Source organism: Dromiciops gliroides, chromosome 1 (assembly GCF_019393635.1).
Source record: "Dromiciops gliroides isolate mDroGli1 chromosome 1, mDroGli1.pri, whole genome shotgun sequence".
Lineage (NCBI taxonomy): Eukaryota > Metazoa > Chordata > Mammalia > Microbiotheria > Microbiotheriidae > Dromiciops > Dromiciops gliroides.
In genome coordinates this window covers 460,693,378-460,716,179 of record NC_057861.1, presented here as the reverse complement: position 1 = coordinate 460,716,179, position 22,802 = coordinate 460,693,378, and the positions used below count along the sequence as shown (strand labels likewise).

The window sequence follows — 22,802 nt, the reverse complement described above, 5'->3', positions numbered from 1 at the left end:
CCCAACCTTCCTATATCACTACAAATAATGCCATACTTTTAAAATTCATTGGATTTACTAAACTGGTTTTTCTTCTTTTTTCTTCTCTTATTATTGGTGGCTCTATGGAAGGGCTATATTGGAAAATGTAGGTGATTGAAAAAATATCAATAAAAAGTAATTAAAAGGGGGGAAATAAAACTAATATAGGACTATCAGGGATTTGAGAATGTTAGAAAAAAATTGAACCAAATATCACCCCCACATGAGGCACAGAAGTCTCTATTGCCATGCTCTGGTGACCTGAGCAATAAATACACTATGTGCTGTGAGATTTGCCAACTCCTAAAGGCCCTAACCAGAGGAGATTGATCTAGATTGACTGAATTAAGTGAGACTGACTGAAAGTAATTGACTAACCCACTTAAAGTTAATTAAATTGAAACCACACTTGGCCGGCCCTTAAGAGGGTATTGTTCTCAGAAGCTGAGGACTTTGAACTCAACAATGAGACCACCCTCATGTCCAGTGAACCAATGGATATGGAAGACACTGAAGAAGGGCCTCTTCCTGGGGAGGGAGACAGGAAATAGGAAGTGCTGCTGGCTCTCTGGCTCTTTCTCTTTCATGGCTGGAACCTTGTGTTGGTGGCAGACGAGAAGGAGGAGGCCAGGCTGAACTCTTAGGGTAAATAGGCTTTAGTATCTTTCTGAACTCCACATGTTCTCTCTTTACTCTTTAATAAGTGCTTAATGCCAAACTAAGGCTTCTAATTTATAAGTAAACCCTACCTAGTTTGCCCTACACTGGGGACAGAAAAAAGGTGAGCACACATTAGATTTTAAACGTCACAGCACCATAATAACAACTCACATTTATATAATAATACTTAGCGTTTATATAGCTTTTTAAAGTTTACAAAGCTACACACACACACACAAAACATCACATTTGATCCTTGTAATATCTCTAGGAGGTAGGTACTAGTATTACCCCCCCACACACCCCCTTTAAAGCTAGGAAAACTGCACCAGAGAGAGGTTAGGTTACTTGCCCTGGATTCCACAGCAAATAAGTGTACAATTTGAGCTCCAGTCTGCCTCATTTCAAATCCAGCATGCTACCAATTATGCTGATTTACAGAGACCTTTGCACACAATCCTAAGAGGTAATATTATCAGTCAATAAGCATTTATTAAGTGCCTCCTATGTGCCAGGCACCATGCTAAGCACTGGGGACACAAAAAAAGGCACTCCTATAAGGAGAAAGAAAATTCGGAAGTAACTTGGTCATGGTCCCACACCACATATACCTTTGGGCTGGGCCTGTTTGCAGGGCTTCCACTATACCACAACACAGTCTTACTAGAACCAGTAATCCACACACAGAAAAGGAAAACATCGGGTACAAATCCCACCTCTGACACTTATTAGTTATGGGACCGTGGGTAAGTCACTTTGTGAGGCTCAGTTGTTTTCATCTGTAAAGGGAAGATAATAATACTTGCAACTACTTACCTTGAAAGGTTGTTTGGAACAGTGTTTTTCAAAGCTTAAAGTAGTTTATAAATGTGAGTTATTATTAGAAGAGTGTTCAGCTAAGAACTTATATGACCATATTCAACTTTTATTATGATGTATTTCTTGTAGGGATAAAATAAAAGACGTGGTAAAGCCAAAAGCAACTAAGCGGGTCGCAACAAGCAACTAAGTCTCCTACAACAATGAAATTATAGGTTTGAAACTGAAGTACTTCCCCACTTGGCAATTCAATTAAAATAGAACCCAGCCTTCTTATATTGCTACAAATAATGTCAGACTTTTAAAATTTATCAGTTGGTTTTGCTGAACTGGATTTTTTTTCTTCTCTTATCATGAATGGCTCTCTGGAAAATGTGAGTGAAAAAAAACAAAATATGTCAACATTTAAAATCAGATCAAATTTAAAGGTAAATTAGATTTGTTTTGTTTTTTTTAAAGACTCCAGACCAGACAGTATTCTCTCCTCTCTCCTTTATTCACTCCATTCTTAATGGAGTTTTCCCCCAGCTCCATCTGGGAAAGTGACCAAATCTCTTAGCACCTCCTAAATAACACAGATGGAAGCTAGGCTGTTGTTTCAGTTTGTTCCTTATACTCAGAGACTAACAATCAGCACTACTTCAGAATCAGTTTCAAGTACAAATCAAGTTCCCTATGGACTTTATTCCACAACACAAAGAGATTGAAATAATGACAGTGACCTCAAAATGAGTGACAAATGCCTTAGTTGGGTAAGGGGAAGGACATGGGTAACCTAAGCCAGTGGTGACAGGGACCACTAAACCATGTGTAAGGATTCCTGCCAGTCATATGATGACTTAGAAAACCACATATTATCTATGTTTGGTTGTATTTTTATTTATTCTGTTCAATATTTCCCAATTACATTTTCATCTGCTTGTGCTTGCAGGCCAGGGAGCCACCTGTTTGACAACTCTCTAATCTAAGTTCCTGGTTGTGAAAAGATCCAACCATTCTGGAGAGCAATTTGGAAGTATGCCCAAAGGGCTATAGAACTGTGCAGATCCTTTGATTCAGCAATGCCACTGCTAGGTTTATAACCCAAAGATTTCCCCCAAAAGAGAAAAAGACCTATTAGTACAAAATATTTATAACAGCTCTTTTTGTGGTGGCTAAGAATTGGAAATCAAAGGAATGCCCATTAATTGGGGAATGGCTAAACAAGCTGTGGTATATGAAGGTGATGGAATATTATTGTGCTATAAGAAATGACAATTACTCTGAGAAGAATTCTCAGAGTAATCATTAAGTCTCCAAGCTTCAAGACCATGAATCTCAAACAGTAACCTGCAATTTAACTTAGTTTTTATTCTTTCCATTGTTTTTAGAAATGCCCTTCGGTATTTTCTTTTTCCTCTCAACAAATGAATGCTTTATCCTTATTTATGTTAAATTTGTAATTTTAAAGAAGCATTTTTTTTGGAGGAGGGAAGTGAGGCAATTGGGATTAAGTAACTTGCCGAGGGTCACACAGCTAGTAACTGTCAAGTGTCTCAGGCTGGATTTGAACTCAGGTCCTCCTGACTCCAGGGCTGGTGCTTTATCTACTGAGCCACATAGCTGCCCAAAGAAGCATTCATTTTTAACTCACTTGCTTATCAATATACAATCACAGGAAAATGAAAATGACCACAAGTCAGGAAATACTGTGGAGGTGACACAGAGTGAAGTAGACTGTTTTTATATTAGCAGCTAGAATAAAATATTCTGCCTGAGCATGAAAGAAGCCAATGAGACTGACCGCAAACAGATTCTGCGTATTGGGATGACCTGATCATATGATAACATCCTCACTTCATTGTTCAGTCATGTCTGACTCTTCGTGACCCCATTTGGGGTTTTCTTGGCAAACATACTGATGTGATCTGCCATTTCCTTCTCCGGCTCATTTACAGATGAGGAAACAAAGCAGAGTTAAGTGACTTGCCCAAGATCACATAGCTCCTTAGTCTCTGAAGTCACAATGTATCTATCCACTGCTCCACCTAGCTGCCCCTCACATCTCCTAGGTCCTCCAAATGTGGCTCAGCACTTAGCAAAGTTCCTGGCACATGGCAGGAAGCTTAATAAATGTTGATTGATGTCAATTTCTCTATTCATCTTTCCTACTCTTTATCTCAACTAATTCCTACCAATTCCTTTTCCAACTATGATTTTATCACCTAACTCATTATCATTCAAGCCTAAAAATCTACAATTCTCAGGTCAAGCCCAGGCTTAGAGATTACATCTTCCACAATCATAAACCTTATGTACCTCCACCCCACATTTCTTTCCCATGGACCTCTTCCCCTGCCAACTTCCCCTGCAAACCTCTGAGTATGGCTTTTCTCCATCAGCTCCCAGGAGAATATCCAGTGTGAGCCACATTGGATCAGTTACCACAGAATTTGAGTCCTATTCGCCAAAGTTCTGGAGAACTCTGACCCAAAATCCTGAGGCAGCGGGCTGATATCAGCTTATACTCGGCCAACCCATGAAAGGCTTTTTTGGGGACAAAGGAACTACCCATTTCTAGAAAGGTACTGAAATTTCTTAGTGTAAGGGGCTAAAATTCTAGCTAGTCTGTCTAAAATATCTAATGAGTCGTCGCCAATAAATTATAAGCTTTAGCAAGAGTTAGACATTTAAGCATTTATTAAGGAGAATAGGAATTTGGTGAAGAGAAAGAGAAAGGCCTAGATTCATCTATCTATTAAAGGGAGAGAGCTCCACTCTCCGCCAGAGTCCACATGAAAGAGAGCCAGAGCATCCACCTTGCCCCCTTTTCCTCCCACAAGCAAATGTCACTTCCTGACACCAAAGAAAAGCTACGTAGCCTTGCCCTCAGAGGCTTTCTCCTCATGGCAGAGCTTTCCTAAAGTAAGTCTCCAGCAGGTGGCATCATTCCAATCATTACATTAGTCTTCCCCAATTCTAACGTGTAGGAAAGGTTCTAGGGGGCAGCTAGATGATGCAATGGATAGAACTCTGGGCCTGGAGTCAGGAATTTCACTTAAACCTGAGTTCAAATTCAGCCTCAGGCACTTACTGGTTCACTGCCCTGTGTGAGTCACTTAATCCCTGTTTGCCTCAGTTTCCTCATCAGTCAAATGGGAATAATAATAATATCACCCACCTCCCAGGATTGTTGTGAGGATCAAATGCCACAATAATTATAAAGTGCTTAGCAAAATGCTTGGCTCATAGTAAGTGCTTTGTAAACATTATTATTTTTTGTAAACTATTATTATTACTAGGGCTACCTTGTCTGGAACAGAAACCCATATTTTTCTGACTGCCCTGCAGATATCTGAGATGAAAAGAAGAGCATTCATCACCATGCCCTATGGTTGTGAAAGATGTAGTCAGTTTGATACAGTAGAAAGAGCACAGATTCTGGAATCAGAAGACCCTGGTTCAAATCTCACCTCTGAAGCTTATTACCTTTGTGACCTTGAGGAAATCATTTAAACTCCTAGGCCTGGGTTTCTTCATTTGTAAAATGATGAGTCAGGTCTAAATAGTGTCTGAGACCCCTCCCAGCCCTAGAGAGAGAATCCCATGATTCTATGACTTCTGGTCTCATAATATTGTTGTTGTTTTTCTTCATTCTCAAAGAGGAACATGACATGGAGGTGATGTCATGACTTGCAGTGAGCTGGATTTAAGTGAGGAAGGGCTGTGCAAAGTCATCAACCTCACTCTCTCCTCTAGAGCCATCTGGGTCCAGTGGCAAGATACACATCAGGATAACTGAAGATGGCCCCCGGATATCTAAGGCAATTGGGGTTAAGTGACTTGCCCCGTGTCACACAGCCATTAAGTGTCTGAGGTGAGATCTGAGCTCAGGTCTTCCTGACTCCAGGGCTAGTGCTCTATCCACCATGCCACCTAGCTGCCCCTCTCATAACATAATACAAAATAGAGAAGTAACCGATTTGCTTATGGTTTCATAGTCTCACAGTGACAAAGCCAGAGCTAAGACCCAGACTTCTGATTCCTGTTCTAGTCCAGCTTCTACTCTACTCCATTTAACAAGTGTCCTACTCCTTGTGCACTGTCTCCTGAACTCTTTAAGGGATGGGAGAGAGAAGAAATGGGGGTGGAGAGGAGATGAAAGAGAGAATCTCCTAGTTCATCTAGGTGGCCAGAGGATCCAGAGTCAGAAAGATCTGAATTCAAATCCTACCTCAGACAATTACCAGCTGAATGATCCTGGGCAAGTCACTTAACCTATCTACCTCAGTTCCTTCATCTGTAAAATGGGGACAATAATAGCACCTACCTCCCAGGGTTACCATGAGGGCACAAAATGAAATATTTGTAAAATGCTTTCTAACCCTTTAAGTGACATAGAAAAACTAGCTGATATTGTTGATTATTTACATATACTATGTCGCAAAGTTAAAGGCTAACCTGTTCATAATTTTTACGGCAAAAGAGTGATGCTTTTAGTACCCTATTCCTAGAAGGAATGCTCTATCTAGTTATATCGATGATTAAAGACATAATGCTGCCTTAACGCCTATAAATACCTAATTTACTGCCTAAAACTCCTACGATTGCCTGAAAATTGTGGAATATTCCTAAATTAATTCAAATCTGAAAAAAAATGGAACTTTACAAGTAGAGCTGAGCCGCTAGATATAGGTCATTCAGAATGACTGATTTAGTTTATGTACTCTTAATGTATTTCCATATTTACTCTATCCCCCTCCAGGGAAAGAACTGATAGAGTCGGAATGCAGATCAAAGCAAATTTTTTTTTAACTTACTTTATTTTTCTTCTGGTTTTTTTGGTCTGTTTTCTTTCACAACTAATATGGAAATATGTTTTGCATGACTACACATGTATAACCTATATCAAATTGCTTGCCTTCTCAATGAGGAGGAACGAGATGGAGAGAATTTGGAACTCAAAAATTTTTTAATGAATATTAAAATTTTTTACATGTAACTGGAAAAAAATTTTAACATATGTTACCATATTTAAGCCAAAGAACAAACCCTTTAAAAAGTCTATGACATCAAGATTTACCCAAATAATTAATTTACTTTGGACTATAACATCTCCTTTTGGACTGAGAAGAGAAGGGTGAAGGAGGCTGTGAGCAGGGAGAAAGAAAGTTATTTTTAGTTGGTGCTTTTCTAAAGCCAGCATTTCTTTACTTAATAAGTTTCATAAAGGCACCCTTCTTTGAAATCATTTGCAATTAGTATAGAAGGGAAAAACGAGCCTGATTTATGCTAACCTAGTACCCCAGTCAGAAGAGCCTAAAATAACAGATGCCAAAAACAACTGGAGATAAATGCAGAGATCAACACCTACATCTTCCTAAAACAGCATCCCCAGCCTAATGAAGTATAAAATTCAACGTCAAAACAGTCCTGAACTGCAAGCCGGAACCACTGAATTGTAAGAGTTAGAAAGGCCCTCGGCAAGCACTCATACACAAGAGTAATCCCCAATATAATATACTCGAGTGATACCAAGCCTCTGAATGAAGACCTCCAAAGAGGGGAAACCAATCAGCTTCCAAGTAGGCCTTTGGAACAGATGTAAAAGTTAGGAAATCTCTCCAGACATCAAGCCTAAATTTGCCTCTTTGTAACAGCCAGGTGGCACAGTGGTAGAGTACCCAGGCTGGAGTCAGAAGACCTATCTTCCTGAGTTCCTGGCCTCAGACACTTACCAGCTGTGTGACCCTGGGCAAGTACTTAACCCTGTTTGCCTTAGTTTCCTCATCTGTAATATGAGCTGGAGAAGGAAATGAAAAATGACTTCTGTAACTTTGCCAAGAAAATCCTAAATGGGGTCTTGAAGAGTTGGACATGACTGAAAAACAACTGAACAAGAACTTCAATCCAATGTTTCAAATTCTTCACTCTAGGCCAAACAGAACAAGTGTCAAACCTTCTCTCAGTGACAGTCTTTCAACCACTTGAACACAGTTATCACTGTACTTTGGCCCTCTCCCCACCCCCACCCCCACCCATCCCCACCACACGCACTTCTTTTCTTTCATTCAGGCTAAATGTACCCAGTTCCTTCAGCTAATCCTCACATATCTTAGATTCAAGGCCCTCCACCACCATCTTGGCACTCTCAAGCCTATTAAGGTTTGTCTTAAACCACAGGGCCTAGTATTGAATATAATACTCTAGATAAGATCTAACAAGGGCAAACTACAATGGGATTATCACTTCCTAGTTCCAGGAAGCTAAAGCTCTCTTAATGCAGTCAAAGATCCAATTAGCTTTTTTGGCTATCACATCACACTGCTGAATCACAGTGGACACGAAGGCCACTAAAACGCCCTTTCAGAACAATTATTGCCTATCTATGCCTTCCTTCACACCTCCCCCATCTTAAACCAGTGAATTTCCATTTTTTGTACCCAAGTACAAGCCTTTATAATTACATATAGATGTATAGTTTTATATAAAGTTCATGCATACTATATATATATATATAGTGTGTAAATATTTTGTGTGTATATATACACACATACACACATGTAGATAGATATAATGTGATTTTTTTCATCTTAGTAATTTCAGCCCAGAACTCTAGCCTATCAAGACCCCTATGGACCTTGATTTTTGTCCTACAGTGGAGTTAGCTATCCCTCCCACCTTTATATTGTCTGGAAATCTAATGAGCATTTCATCTATCCCTTTATCCAAGCCTTAGATAAAAAAATTTAAATAGCACAGGTCTAGGTGGCAACTGGGTGGCAGCTAGGTGGCGCAGTAGATAAAGCACCGGCCCTGGATTCAGGAGGACCTGAGTTCAAATCGTACCACAGAAACTTGACACTTACTAGCTGTAGGACCCTGGGCAAGTCACTTAACCCTCATTGCTCCACCCAAAATAAAAAAGTACAAATCCCTAAGGCATTACCCTGGAGACCCTTTGCCAATAAAATAACATAGAAATATTAACAAATTAATGACTCTTCAAGTTTGGATGACCAACCAGTTCTGAATCCTTCAAAATGTTCTAACATCTTAATTCATCTCTCTCCATCTTCTTCTCAAGAAAACCAGGAGATACTTTATCAAAAGCCTGGCTAAAATCTAAGTGAACTACATTTACAGCATTTCCCTCTTTTACTAGTCTATTTTATCTGGTCAAAAAAAGGAAATAAGGCGGCATGACCGGTTTTTGATGAAGCGTAATGGCTCTTTATAATTGTCACTTCCTTTTCTAGATGTTAGACAATCATCTCTTTAATAATCTGTTCTTGATTTTCCCAGGAATCAAAAAGTCAAACTCCTTGGCCTATAGTTTTCAGACTGTAGAAAATACATATTATTTTTAACTCTAATGGATGATGCATCTGTGATCTCATCTATGTGAATACTCTATCCAACAATGCAGACCTCAACTCATCTGTGCCTATTCTTTCCATGAGGGATCCATCCAGGCTACTGGGAGCTTTGAGAGCTTTGAGCTTGGACATTGCATGGATGGTAAAGGGGCATGTAAGCTGCCCATCTGGCCACGACTTGCTCTAAATATGGAATTGCCCCATTTTCTGTCCACACCCCCCCTCCCCCCCCAAGAAAAATTGACAATCATATGATTACACTTCCTTCCACTTTTTTACATATGTCCTCTATAACAAACATATAGATCTGATGAAAGTGTGCCTCATTTGGCTTATACCTTATATGTGGCCAGTGCTCAATAAATACTAATAATGAATAGAGCCAGAAAAAGCAACTACTTAACAGCATGACCAAAAATATCTCTCCTGGCATCCACCATCAGGATGCCTGAATATTTTTACCATTAGTCCTTCCTTAAGGACCTTTGGGAGATTAGTGGAGTTGAAGTTAATGTTACCTGAAAAGAGTATAATAACTCAGTTAAAAGGCAAAGTAAAGAGTCCAGAGGAAAAAGAAATAAAACAGGTGCCTTCTCCTATGTTCAATCCCTCCTTATCTACTGCTTCCTATCCCAACACCTCTATACTCGCCCAAGTCAGTCTTTAAATGCTTAAAACACCTTTCTTGACTGCCATACTTTCAAGCTATTGTCCTATATTTTTTCCTCCCTTTCACAAACTCTTAAAAAAGTTTCCATTTGTTATTTCCATTTCCTTTCCTTACCACTCACTAGCTAACCTCTTATAATCTGGTTTCTGACACCCACCTGACTGAAAGAGCTATTTCCAAGATTATCACCAAGTTAAGTCAACATGCATTTATTATAAGCTTACCATGTGTCAGGCACTATTGTTAAGAAGTAGGGAGGGGCAGCTAGATGGTGCAGTGGTTAAAGCACCGGCCCTGGATTCAGGAGTACCTGAGTTCAAATCTGGCCTCAGACACTTGACACTTACTAGCTGTGTGACCCTGGGCAAGTCACTTAACCCCCATTGCCTTAAAAAAAAAAAAAAAGAAGTAGGGAAACAGAGAAAAACAAAAGCAGCCTTGCCCTCCAGGACCTTACCTTCTGGTCGGGGAGACAACATGTAAATCTCTCTCTCTTTCTCTCTCTCTCCACACACCCCCCATATACATCTATATGTATGTATATATGTCTATATATAATTTATTTTTAAATATTATATAATTTGTGATATGTATATATAGACAAATATACATACATATATAATATATACATACATACATACACACACACACACACACACACATATTTGAATTGGGGGTAATCTCAGAGAGAAGGCATCCGGTAATCTTTATCCAGTTCTCACTGTACTCGATCTTTTAACAGTCTGTAACCCTGCTGACCACTCCCCACCCTCCACTCCCACCTTTTTCACCCATGCCTTTCTCAGGCTCCTTTGTTCCCAACGCTAGGTCCTGGCCTCTTCTTTTTCTCCATTCTCTCTCCTTTGCTCCTATGGATTCTGTGCATCTCTATGCAGATGACTCCTAACTCCTGAACCCACAACTGTCACCTGGACATCTCTACCATGATGTACCATAGCCTCTTCAAATTCAACATGTCCAAAACAGAATTAATTTCTCACACCATCCTTCCAGTTGCTTGGGTTCTCAATTCCTCCCTATCTCAGGTAGTTGTCAAATATTGTTAATTTGGGGGCAGCTGGATGGCTCAGTAAACACTGCAAAGGACCCGGAGTCAGGAACACCTGAGTACAAATCCAGCCTCAGATACTTGCTGTGTGACCCTGAGTAAGTCACTTAACCTCTGTTTGGCTTAATCCACTGGAGAAGGAAATGGCAAATCTTGCCAGTTATCTTTGCCAAGAAAACCCCATGGCCAATGTTGGCATGCCATGGTCCATGGGGTCACAAAGGGTCAGACAAGACTGAACAACTGAACAACAATGTTGTGAATCCTACATCCATTGCCCCCCAGCTCAGGTTTCTATGTTCTCTCCAAGGGACTACTGCATGAGCTTCCCACCTGATCCTTCCCTGTCATCTTTCTCTCCCCTCTAATCCAGCCTCCACAAAGATAATAAATTGATAATCCTAAAACACAGATCCAATAATAGAACCCCTCCCCTCCCAACATTCCCCCTTTAAAAAACAAAAACAAAACTTGCCCCTAGGATAACATATAAAACGTACAATCTTCAGCCCACATTTAAAGAAAGCCCTAGAGTCAGGACAGCTAGGTGGCCAATGGATAGAGCACTGGGCTTCGAATTAGGAAGATTCATCTTTATGAATTCAAACCTGACCTCAGATACTTACTAGCCGTTCGACCCTGGGCAAGTCACTTGACCCTGTTGTCTCCATTTCCTCATCTGTAAAAATGAGCTGGAAAAGAAAATGACACACCACTCCAGTAACTTTGCCGAGAAAAACCCAAATGGGGTCACAGAGAGTTGGACACAACTGAACAACTGTCAGGTTCCAGCTTATCTTTGCAATCATTTTATATACTCCCCCTTTCAAACAAACTGGCCTAATAGCTGTTTCCCATACACAACATTCCCTTTTTCATCTCCATGTCTTTACTCAGATCTGTAACATACTCCCTCCTTACCTCAACACAACAGAATACATACCAGTGTTTCTTAAAAGCATAGCTTGGGTACTACCACCACCCCCCATGCAAGGTTCTTCCTCATCTCACCATATTAGCACTCCCTCCCTCTTGAAATTATTTTTAAATATCTTAATTTTTTTCCAATTGTATATAAAAACAATTTTTAACATTCATTTAAAAAAAATTTTTGAGTTCCAAATTCTCTCCCTCCCTCTTCTTCCCATCCCCCTTCATTGAGAATCAAGCAATTTGATACAGGTTGTACATGTGCAGTCATGCAAAACATACTCCCATATCAATCACATTATTAAAGAAAACACAAACAAAAAAGGGGGGGGAAAGAAAAAAATAAAGTTTAAAAAGTATGCTTCAATCTCCATCAGTTCTTTCTCTGAAGGCGGACAGCATTTTTCTTAAGTCCTTCAGAACTGTTTTGGATCACTTTATTGCTGGAATAGCTAAGTCATTCACAGTTGATCATCATAAAATATTGCTGTTACTGTGTACACTGTTCTCCTGGTTCTGTTCATTTCACTTTACATCAGTTCATGTAAGTCCAGGTTTTTCTGAAAGCATTCTGCTTGTCATTTCTCATAGTACAATAGTATTTCACCTTGAAATTATTTTGCACATATTTTGTATTTGTATTTCTTTACATGTACAGGTCGAATGGCAAATATTCTCCCAGTAAAAAGATCAGTGAGTCTTTTCAGTCTGTGTATCCCCAGTGCCCTACTTACTCTATACAGGATACGTACTAAATGTTGATTGAATATTCAAAGTACTGTGCAAAGATGAATAAGAAAAAAACTGGAAACAAAGTGGTCACCTATCAAATGGAAACTAGCTAAACAAATTGTGTTATAATAATGTAATGGAATATTATTGCAACATACATGAGTTCAAATGCAGCCTTAGACATGTATTAGCTGTATGACCCTGGGGGAAAGTCATTTAATCTCTCAGTTTCCTCAACTGTGAAATTGGAAATAATAACAGCTTCTACCTTACAGGACAGTTGTGAGGCTCAAATGAGATATATGGAAAGCACTTAGCACAGTGCCTGGCATACGGTAGGTGCTATAACAATATTTATTTCCTTCCTTTTGCCCCATACAACAGGAAAAATATGAGTAATTCAGAAAAATGTGGGATGACTTGTAGGAAAATATATAAAGCAAAGTAAGCAGAACCAAAGAAGCATAATATATACAATGTCCATAACAATGTAAAGGAAAAAAAAACAACCCAGAAAAACAACTGAACTGAGATGAATTGCAATGACCCATTTTAGGCCCAAAGAAAACAGAAACATCACACTTTCCCATGAATACAGTTTTATGCCATGTTCAACAACATTAAGACATTCTACTGTAATGTTTTGAAATAAACGGTACTCTCCTTATCCTTGGAGATTCTCCCAAATTCCTAACCACAATAGGAAGACATTCTAATTTTCTATTCTTATTACGGAAGACTAGACAAGGCTCCCTCCCTGAGTACTCACATTTAAAAAAAAAAAAGATGCCTTACTGTTTGAAAATTTGGGGGGGAAAGCAACAGAAAAAGAATTAGACAACCAATTTCTTACATTTTAGGCATTACTTCTATCTCTTGGTATGTGGATATATGTGAACATAAATGTTCCCGACACACTCCCAAATATGACTTAATTCTTCAAAATTCCTGAATCTAGAACCCTATAGGTATTTTATATCAAACTGTAGTTTGTTTAGTTTGTGAGAAATAAGAGATAATGGGCTAGTTTTAAAGATTTTTGTTTCTTTTTATAGGAGTGTTTCTAAAAAGCTAATCTTGACACCACTTACTGAAATGGGAGGAGACTTTCAACAAAATACAATTAGTCTTACAATTATGGGAGCTCCACACATTAAGGATTAGAACAGAAAACTATTGAGCCCATGATAGGAATTATAGTACAAGTAGTTATCTTTTTAAAGGATTTTGTGTGAAAAGATCTGTATTAAACACAAAAGTCTATGTTAAATAATCTTACCAGCTGATCCTTAAAACTATAAATAATTGGGGCAGCTAGGTGGCACAGTGGATTGAGCACCGGCCCTGGAGTCAGGAGTACCTGAGTTCAAATCTGGCCTCAGACATTTAACGCTTACTAGCTGTGTGACCCTGGGCAAGTCACTTAACCCCAATTGCCTCACTAAAAAAAAATTAAAAAAAAAAACTATAAATAATTAAAGTAATAGCTTCAGGGGAAAGAAAATTCAAAATTAAAGTTCCTATCACTAACCTACTTTACCTGTATCTATAGAAAGATGTCTACTTACTAAGTAGAGTCCATCAGCAGGATATTAACTTTGAAAGTGTGCCTGGGAGTGCACAAAGCCACTCACACTCTCTAACTCAGTGTCTCTTTAGTGACCAAAAGCACACAATTTCTAGAATATGTCTAGGAGGTGAGGGTGCAATGGAAAAAAAAAATGTTTTTGAAGCCAGTCTTTACAGGAACCAAATCCTGGCCTTGTGCTCTAACCAACTTAGCCCCCCACCCCAACCACATTCAAAATAACCTGTCAACAAGAAAGTGAACACTACATAATAACTACTGGAGAATAATGAGAGTGACTGAAGTTTTGGTATAAAGTTTTCCGGGCTAGGTAGTTAAATACACTCCCTGCTTTAATTTAAAAAAACAACAACCCTTTTCAATTAATTTTATACTTCACCAACTACTGCAATATCATACCCCAAAACTATGAAACCAGCACTTTTACCTAAAGTGAAAGTAGTTGGTTTTACATATGATTTTCGTTTCAGAAACAAAGTTGGATAACAATGGGCCCTAGTAATTAGCCAAATTGTTTTGCCTCATCTGATGTCATAAATCATCCATCTTCCCATCGGTGGAGGGTCCAAGAAACTAGAGCTGTCTGGGCCTCAGAAACTGACCACAATGATCACCGTGGTGAAAAACTATTTAAAATTATGTGGGTGTCTCAAAGTCCATTTGGTATGGGGCTCTTTCCCCAGTGCTGAAGGGCCTTTGGGACTGGAGTTACACATACATATGGATAGAAAGGATGGAACTAGTGCAGGAAACCTGCCTTAGCACTGGGACAGCTAGAAAAGAAGGTCCTTTTGAAGTTTCTCCATCCCTCCAATTCTGCTGCCACATCTCCTCAGTCCCAGTGCAAGTCTTCTTGCTCCTCTCCTTTAGCCTTTCCGCACCCACTTAAGTTTCTATTTTAGCGAATCAGTGCTGCGTCGGGAGGTAGAGCAGGCGCCTTAATCATTCATCAATCAATCAACGTTTATTAAGCACCTACTATGTGCCACCTTTCCCACCCCACTTCCCCATCACTCAAGGGAACTCAAATGTGACTCCCCAAGTTTCTCCCCCGCTCTTGTCATTTTGGGCACTCGGGCTGCACGAAGGAGAGTAACTTTGCCATCGGTCCACACCGGGGCTTCCCGGGATCAGGAGGGTGGAAATGCCGCAGGTCTGTCTGCCAGCCGCACCCCTCCTTCGAGGCGGGCGCGGGGCTGACCTTCAGCGGGCAGCCAGGGGCCGGGCCTTGCAAAGCTAACCGGCCCTTCTCCCCAGCTCCCCGGCCTCCAGCCTGCTCCCTCAGCCCCTGCAGCCCCTGCCCCATTCCAGCCCCCCAACCGCCCTGGTAAGGCAGCGAGCCAGGCGCAGAGGCGGCAGCCTCCCCCCAGCAGGGCCGGAACGGGCCAAGTGCGCGGGGCAGGCGTTGGGGCAACTGCTCGGCTCGCTCCACTCACCACTGGTGAACGGCTCCATTTTTTCCCCGCGGCGGCTCGGCGCTGGAGCAGTGCACAAGCTTCCGACCTGTGGACCCAAACCGAGCCTGCCTACTGAGCATGCCCAGGCTCGGCGACTTTAAAGAGGCAACAAGCAAAGCAAGGCCGTTCCGCCGCTTCGCCACAATCCGCTCCGGGCTTTAACTGAGGCTGCGAGCCTGGAGCTAGGAGAGGGAGGAGGAAGGAGGAAGGAGGGAGAGCGGGGGGCGGAGGGAAGGAGGAGAGGGAGGAGCGCCTGCGCTCTCAGGTTCGGAACCTCCACCGGCTTCGGGGAGGCAGGGGCGAGGGACGAGGGAGCAGAGGGGTGGAGCCAACTCCTCGGGAAGGATCACGCAGTCCCTCCCCTCTTCTCTACAGCTCTTGGCTTGCGACTTGCTTTAGAGACCAGCTTAGGGGGAGAAGCAGGCATTAATTAGATGAATTAACTGATTGACGGGTACCCAAGGGATGCTAAACTTTGGAACTGCTAGTCGCACCTTGTACATTTTGCCCCAGAAGCCAAGAGAGGAGAAAGAAGTTCCGAGAGCTCGTGTTGTCAAGGCGTGCAGGGGATCCCAGTCAACTCCCGACCCACTGGAGAAAGGCACCCACCCGTGCACGACTTCCCTGGTACGGGCAGAATCCCTGAGCAATGCTCAGTCCCCACGTGGTTGAAACCAATAGAGAACCTGGGAAGGAGAATAACCAGGACGATCCAAGTCCAGAGAGGATCCCGGGAGAAACCCTCAGGGCCTAGAGGCCGATTCTTGCGCAACCCCACCCACCCACCCTCTCCAAACCCGGAGCCTCCTGCACCCGGGCCTGAAATTCCTCATCTTTTTTTTTTTAAGTTTTGAATAGAATTTTATTTTCCAAAATATATGTAAAAACAAAGTTTTAACATCAATTAAAAAAAAAAACTGTGTTCCAACTCTTTGAAAGGAGGGAATGGGCGTATAGATGGTTGCCCTCCCAACCCCAATGTTTGGTGACTATTTTGTAACAATGCGCGTCCCCCCCCCCCCCCCGCCCAAACCCGTCAGGGTTCAGCAGCCCAGAGTCGACCCCTCTGATAGAGATAAATCGTTAGCTATGGATACATATGTGTGAGAGAGTCCTCAGGAAAGTAACAGCCTCAGTTTCCTCATCTATAAAAGGGGGCTGTAATAGCATTTGTAAAACTTTTCAAACCTCGAAGCGCCGGGTAAATATGTAGATATAGACAGATATCGCTATAGACAGATCTATAGCTCTATCTTTATAGAACTGTAGATAGCTAATGTATAGATATAGCTATATATGACATCTAGATAAATATACTTAATATAATTTATCTAACGCTTTACAAACGCTTTATCTCTTTTTATCCACATAACTCTGGGAGGTTGGTGCTATAGTTAGCTCCCTTTTACAGATAAAGAAACTGAGACTGTATGTACCTTGCCTGAGGTCTCTAGCTAATATAGTGTGAAATAGTCCTTGAACTCAGGCCCCGCCTAGCCCTTGGTTAGCCCGGCCCCCTTCCCTGGCCCGGCCCTGCTCCTCCCCTCCCCACCGCGCTGCACCCGGGCTCGGCCTTATTTAGAGTTCATGGCCACCTTCAAAGCCCCGGCCTCACCTCCTCCCGGCTCAGCCTGTAGCAAAACACGGAGGGAATGGAATTCGTAGGATCATTGCGCAAGCTCAGTGGATACGGCCAGTTTTGGTTCGAAGAGGAAAGCATGACCGTACACCTGCTCTGCCCACTGCGAGCTAAATAGTTCTGGAGGCTTTGCAGAGCCTTATTCTACCAATACCCTAAAGACGATTTCCCGCTCCCCCTCCCACGCCTACCCCACTGAGGAAGTGAAGCTGTGAGGGGAGGGGCGAAACTGTTTGCTTTGTGGGAACCTTCTGGTTTGCTTCTGGCTCGTGGGGCTACCACCTTTCTTTCCTGTGGTTTAAGTCAAACAGCATCAGTGTCAGGTTGCTAGGTGGGGCCAGAGGGGAAGGTTTTCCTAGAGCCTCGGTCTTTTTTTTTTTTTTGCTACTGCCACTTCCTGTACTCAGTTCCTCCGAGGCCTGAAGCCACCAAGTTTTTGATTCTTCTCTTGACCGCCCGGTGCTAGCACCTCTGGTTCCTTGAACTTTTTTTTTCTCTTGTGGAGCTACTAGAAGTCTATGATGGCTATCTTCCGTCCAATTCTACTGAAATCCACTGTCCAGTCCCCATTTTTACACATGTGGAAAATAAGTCTCAGATAAGTGACACAGCTAGTGTTAGAAGCGGGATCAAAGTGAGCCCTCATTGCAGTAAGGCAATAAATACGTCTTACATCTCGGTAATTAACTCATTATCCAGCTCATGACTGCTGCTTTTTCAGACCTTTTCATCTTTCCTCACACCTCCCAGGACTTTCCCTCTTCCGCCTACCCTCTCAACTGACAACCATGCCTCATATTCCATTGAAAAACGATGTCATTTGCTAAGAATTCCCTTCCTCATCTCCTACTATCTCCTCCCTCACTCCGATCTCACAAGAACTACCATTCTGGACAATATAAGCGCACCTACATGAATTCTCCAGATGATTAACCCCCTTCTTTTTCCCCCATTCTCTCATCTTCAATCTCTCACTTTTTGCTAGCTGCTTTCCTGTTGCCTAAAATCCTGCCCATTTCTTCTTCACCTCCCCCCCCCCAATAATCATCCTATATCTCTCCTCCCTTTTGTGGTTAAACTCTTTGAGAGGAATGTACAATCAGTCCCTCTACTTCCTTTCTTCTCACTCATATTCTGCAGTCTGGTTTCCAACTTCATCTTTCAACTGAAACTGTTCTCCCCAAAGTTACCAGCAATCTCATAATTGCTAAATATAATGGCCTTTTTTTTTTCTTAGTGAGGCAATTGGGGTTAAGTGACTTGCCCAGGGTCACACAGCTAGTAAGTGTTAAGGGTCTGAGACCGGATTTGAACTCAGGTACTCCTGACTCCAGGCCGGTGCTCTATCCACTGCGCCACCTAGCTGTCCCTAATATAATGGCCTTTTCTCGGTCCTCTTCCTTTTCGACCTCTCTACAGCCTTTGATAGTGCTAATAAACCTTCTCCTCCTCCATACTGTCTTCTCTAGGTTTTCATGACACTACTGTCTCCTGGTTCTCCTGTTTGACTACCCCTCATTTCCTCTACTGGATCTTTGCAATAATAGCTGGTATTTTTATAGTGCTTCAGGTTTACAAAGCACTTTACATAGGTTATCTTGCTTTATCATTATGACAATCCTGGGAGATGGTTGCTATTATTATCACCCTCATTTTACATATAGAGAAAATGAGGCATACTAGTGGCTGAGGCAGGATTTGAATTCAGATCTCTCTCATTAAGGTCAAACTCACTAGCCATGGATGTTCCCCAAAGCTATGTCCTGAGCTCTCTTCTCTTCTTGCTTGATAAGTAAACCCATTATCTTTCCCTCTTAAATTCATCCCTTTTGCCTAATTTCCCTATCACTATCCCTGCCACCACAATCCTCCCAGTCACACAACCTCACAACTTTGTTGTCATCCTTGACACCTCCTCACTCTCACCACCCCTATATCCAATCTATTGCCAAATCTTGTTGGTTTCATCTTCCTATTATCTCTTGTAGGACTACTAGGTGGTGTAGTGGATAGAGCATTGGGCTAGGAATCATGAAGACTCCTTTTCATGAGTTCAAATCTGACTTCAGACACTTACTAGCTGTGTGACCCTAAGCAAGTCACTTGATCCTGTTTGCCTCAGTTTCCTCCACTGTAAAAATGAGCTGGAGAAGGAATGGAAAACCACTCCAGTATCTTTGCCAAGAAAACCCCAAATGAAGTCACAGAGTCAGACACAACTGAGAAACAACAAATATTTCTTGTATAAGACTTCTCTTTTCTGCCACCATCCTGGTGCTGTCCCTAATTGCCTCACAGCTGGACCTCTGGTCGGTCTGCCAGCTACAAGTCTCTTCTCACTCCAATCTATCTTCCAATCAGTTGTCAAAGTGATCTTCTTAAAACACAGTTCTGACCATGTCACTCCCCTATTCAATAAACTCTAGTGACTCCCTATTCTCTCCAGAATCAAATATAAATCCTCTGTTTGGCTTTTAAAGCCATTTTGAATCTGGCCCCTTCCAACCTTTCAAATCTCTTTATACTCCATTCCCTTCCACAGGCTTTGTGATCCAGTGACATTAACAAATTACTCTATTTTTGCCCCCTTCTGCACCTCTCCTCCATTCCCTCTGTGAAACTTAAAATACTTTTAATGATGCTCTTTTTTCATGTCTACCCACCCACCTCCTTCCTACCCCTAAATATAAGCCCTCCTTCATAACAACTATTTAGAGCAGTGGTATAAAACTCAAATAGAAAAGGGAGGTGTAGGGAAGGTCACTAAACCATACATAAAGATCCCTGCAAATGCATATTAAATTTAGAAAACCATATATTAACATTATCTATGTCTTACTGTATTTTTATTTATTTTTGTTAAATATTTCCCTATTATGCTAATCCACTGTTGGTGGAGTTGTGAAAAAAACGCAACCATTCTGGAGAGCAATTTGGAACTATGCCCAAAGGGCTGTAGAAATGTGCATACCCTTTGATCCAGCTATACTACTGCTAGGTTTATATCTCAAAAACATCCCCCAAAAGAGAAAAAGACCTATTTGTACAAAAATATTTGTAGCAGCTCTTTTTGTGGCAGCTAAGAATTGGAAATCAAAGGAATGCTCATCAATTGGGGAATGGCCAAACAAGCTGTGGTATATGATGGCGATGGAATAGTATTGTGCTATAAGCAATGACAAGCAGGATGATTTCAAAAAGGTCTGGAAAGACTTGTATGAATTGATGTATAGTGAAGTGAGAAGAACCAGAACTTTGTGCACAATGACAGCAATATTGTTTGATGAAGAACTGTGAAAGACTTAACTATTTTCAACAATAAGTTATCTGGGACAATCCCAAAGGACTATTGATGAAACATACTATCCACCTCCAAAGAAAGAACTGATATTGATGGAACACACACTGAAGCATGCTATCTTTCACTTTCTATCATTTTTTTCTTTCATTCAAATTTTCATATACAAAATTACTAATATGGTAATGCTTTACATAATTGTACATGTATAGCCTATATCTTATTGCTTACCTTCTCAGGGAGAGATAGAAGGAGGGATAAAAATTGGAGCCCAAAACTACAAATAAAAATGTTTATTACATTAAAAAAGAATGGTAACTGTAAGACTTTATAGTCATTCATAATAATAGAAAATATTTTCAATTACTTTGGGGTGCAAATAACAGAATAAAAACAGATAACCAGTTTTAAAAAACAAATAAATGAATGAGTGAATGAATATTTCTCCATTACATTTTTTTTTTTTTGGTGAGGCAATTAGGGTTAAGTGACTTGCCCAGGGTCACACAGCTAGTAAGTGTTAAGTGTCTGAGGCCAGATTTGAACTCAGGTACTCCTGAATGCAGGGCTGGTGCTCTATCCACTGCGCCACCTAGCTGCCCCCCTCCTCATTACATTTTTTTTAAATTTTATTTTCACGGGCAATGGGGTTAAGTGACTTGCCCAGGGTCACACAGCTAGTAAGTATCAAGTGTCTGAGGCCGGATTTGAACTCAGGTACTCCTGAATCCAGGGCCGGTGCTTTATCCACTGCGCCACCTAGCCGCCCCCATTACATTTTAATCTAGTTTGGTGGGACTCTCATATTTGACACTTCTGATGTAGAAGATGCAGGTCTGATTCTCTTGCTTTATTTAAAAAACCTCAACCTACTTAGATTAATGGTAATTTGTTGTTCTGCAATTTCCCTGGTGCTTTATTGTCTCCAGGATCCCTGGTACTCCCTCCACTGAAGCAGATTGATCTTGGTGAATGAATCACTTAGCCTCTCAGCCTCAGTTTCCTCATTTTTGAAATGCAGGTTTGGGATTTGATAATTATTAAGGTCCCTTTTGCCTTTAGACCTTTGATCTTAAGACTGACTGGTCTTCCTCAGTTGCTGTAACCTACTAGATCTGTCACTTGGGAGCCTGCCCTGTGGTAATGATCTCCTTTGAGCAGCTCCTGGTTTAGCTAAAGTGTTTCTCAGACAACAGTCTGTCATCAGACCTATACCCCTAGCCTTTCTGGCTCCACTAACCCAATCTTTGAGAAGGCAGGGTCATCTCCAGGCTACCATGAAATTTTGGAGTAACACTTTAGTGGAAGTTATTTGGTGTTATTAGAGATAAATAATTAATGTTTTTTGAACATATATCTTTTCTCTTTTGTCTTCCATGTCCCCATCCCACCCCCCACCCAAATCCACATATATAGTAAGTAGCTTTAAAAGCTTGATTAATTGCATAGCCTTAGAGGAAAGAAAAGCAACAAAATTATTCAGAAGCCTCCTTCTTTTCTCCAAGAAAAATAATGAAGCTCCTTGGTTGTTTTGCTTAAGTCTTCATAAAGGTCCTTTGGACAACCTATTTTGTAAGAGTTGCTTCTGAAACTAGTTGGATTGTTTTCTTTAACTAGTCTGCCACCAGGCCCTTCTTCTTTTGCCAAAAGGTCTAATGTTTAATGCTGCTGCAATTCAGTCCTTTCAGTCCTGTCTAACTCTTCCTCCTATTCCGAATTATTAGGGAGTGAGAAGTAGTGATTTTACTCTTTAAACATTAGCTTCTTAATATGTAAAACAAGGACATTGGAAATATTAAACTCTAAGGATCCTCTGGACCTATTAATACTATCTACTATCTACTATCTATTACCATCTAACAGAATCATAGAATTTTAGAACTGGAAAAGCTTGTATAACTGCCTCATTTTTACCCAAACTGAAACAGCGAAATAATATAAGAAATTCAATCTCTTAATTCTACTAGACCTTCATTTGCTATTCCCTTACATAACCTTTAAGTAAAGTCAATAAGCATGTATTAAGAGCTTACTTTGTGCCCGGCACAGTGCTTAATACAAGGAATACAAGCAAAAAAGGTAGTCTTTTTTCCTCAAGGAGCTTACATTCTAATGGTGAAAGACAACATATAAAAAGGAAAAAACCTGAGGGATGTGGAGACACCCTGTGTGGTAGAAAAAGTCCAGAGAGTCAGGAGTCGAGTCTGGGGGGAATGAAGATGTGGCTGGCCTGGGCATTTTTCTTAAAATGGATATTCTAGAAGGAACAAGGCAATCAGAAGAATGGACAGTGAGAGAAGTGTAGGGGTAGAATGAACTTCCCGGTGAGGAGGCTTCTGTTGTACAGTTGAGCAAGTCCAGAGAGTGAGGAACAGAGGCCTAAGTTGCCAGGCATATTGATTGCTCTCTCAGTAAGACAAGCAGTCTGTATCCAGTTCTGCATCCAAAGCCACCCTGGGCTTGTGTCCTGTGACCTGGGCTTCTCAGGATGTCCTTGCTGAACTGGCTGGACTATCTAGCCTTAGAATTCTGGACTCCAAGGTCCACGGGGCTCAAGTTTC

The 22,802-nt window shown here is 41.2% G+C and overlaps 1 protein-coding gene across 1 annotated transcript in view; it reads right to left on the bottom strand.

The window, feature by feature from the left end:
• The window catches only part of LOC122726181 (leucyl and cystinyl aminopeptidase), a 131,661-nt gene extending 116,207 nt beyond the window's left edge, over positions 1-15,454 (bottom strand). Inside the window, exon 1 of the mRNA XM_043963732.1 lies at positions 15,284-15,454. Coding sequence (XP_043819667.1) covers positions 15,284-15,302 — 19 coding nt within the window. The 5' untranslated portion in view covers positions 15,303-15,454. The remainder of the gene's footprint in view (positions 1-15,283) is intronic.
• Positions 15,455-22,802: the final 7,348 nt, after the last annotated feature.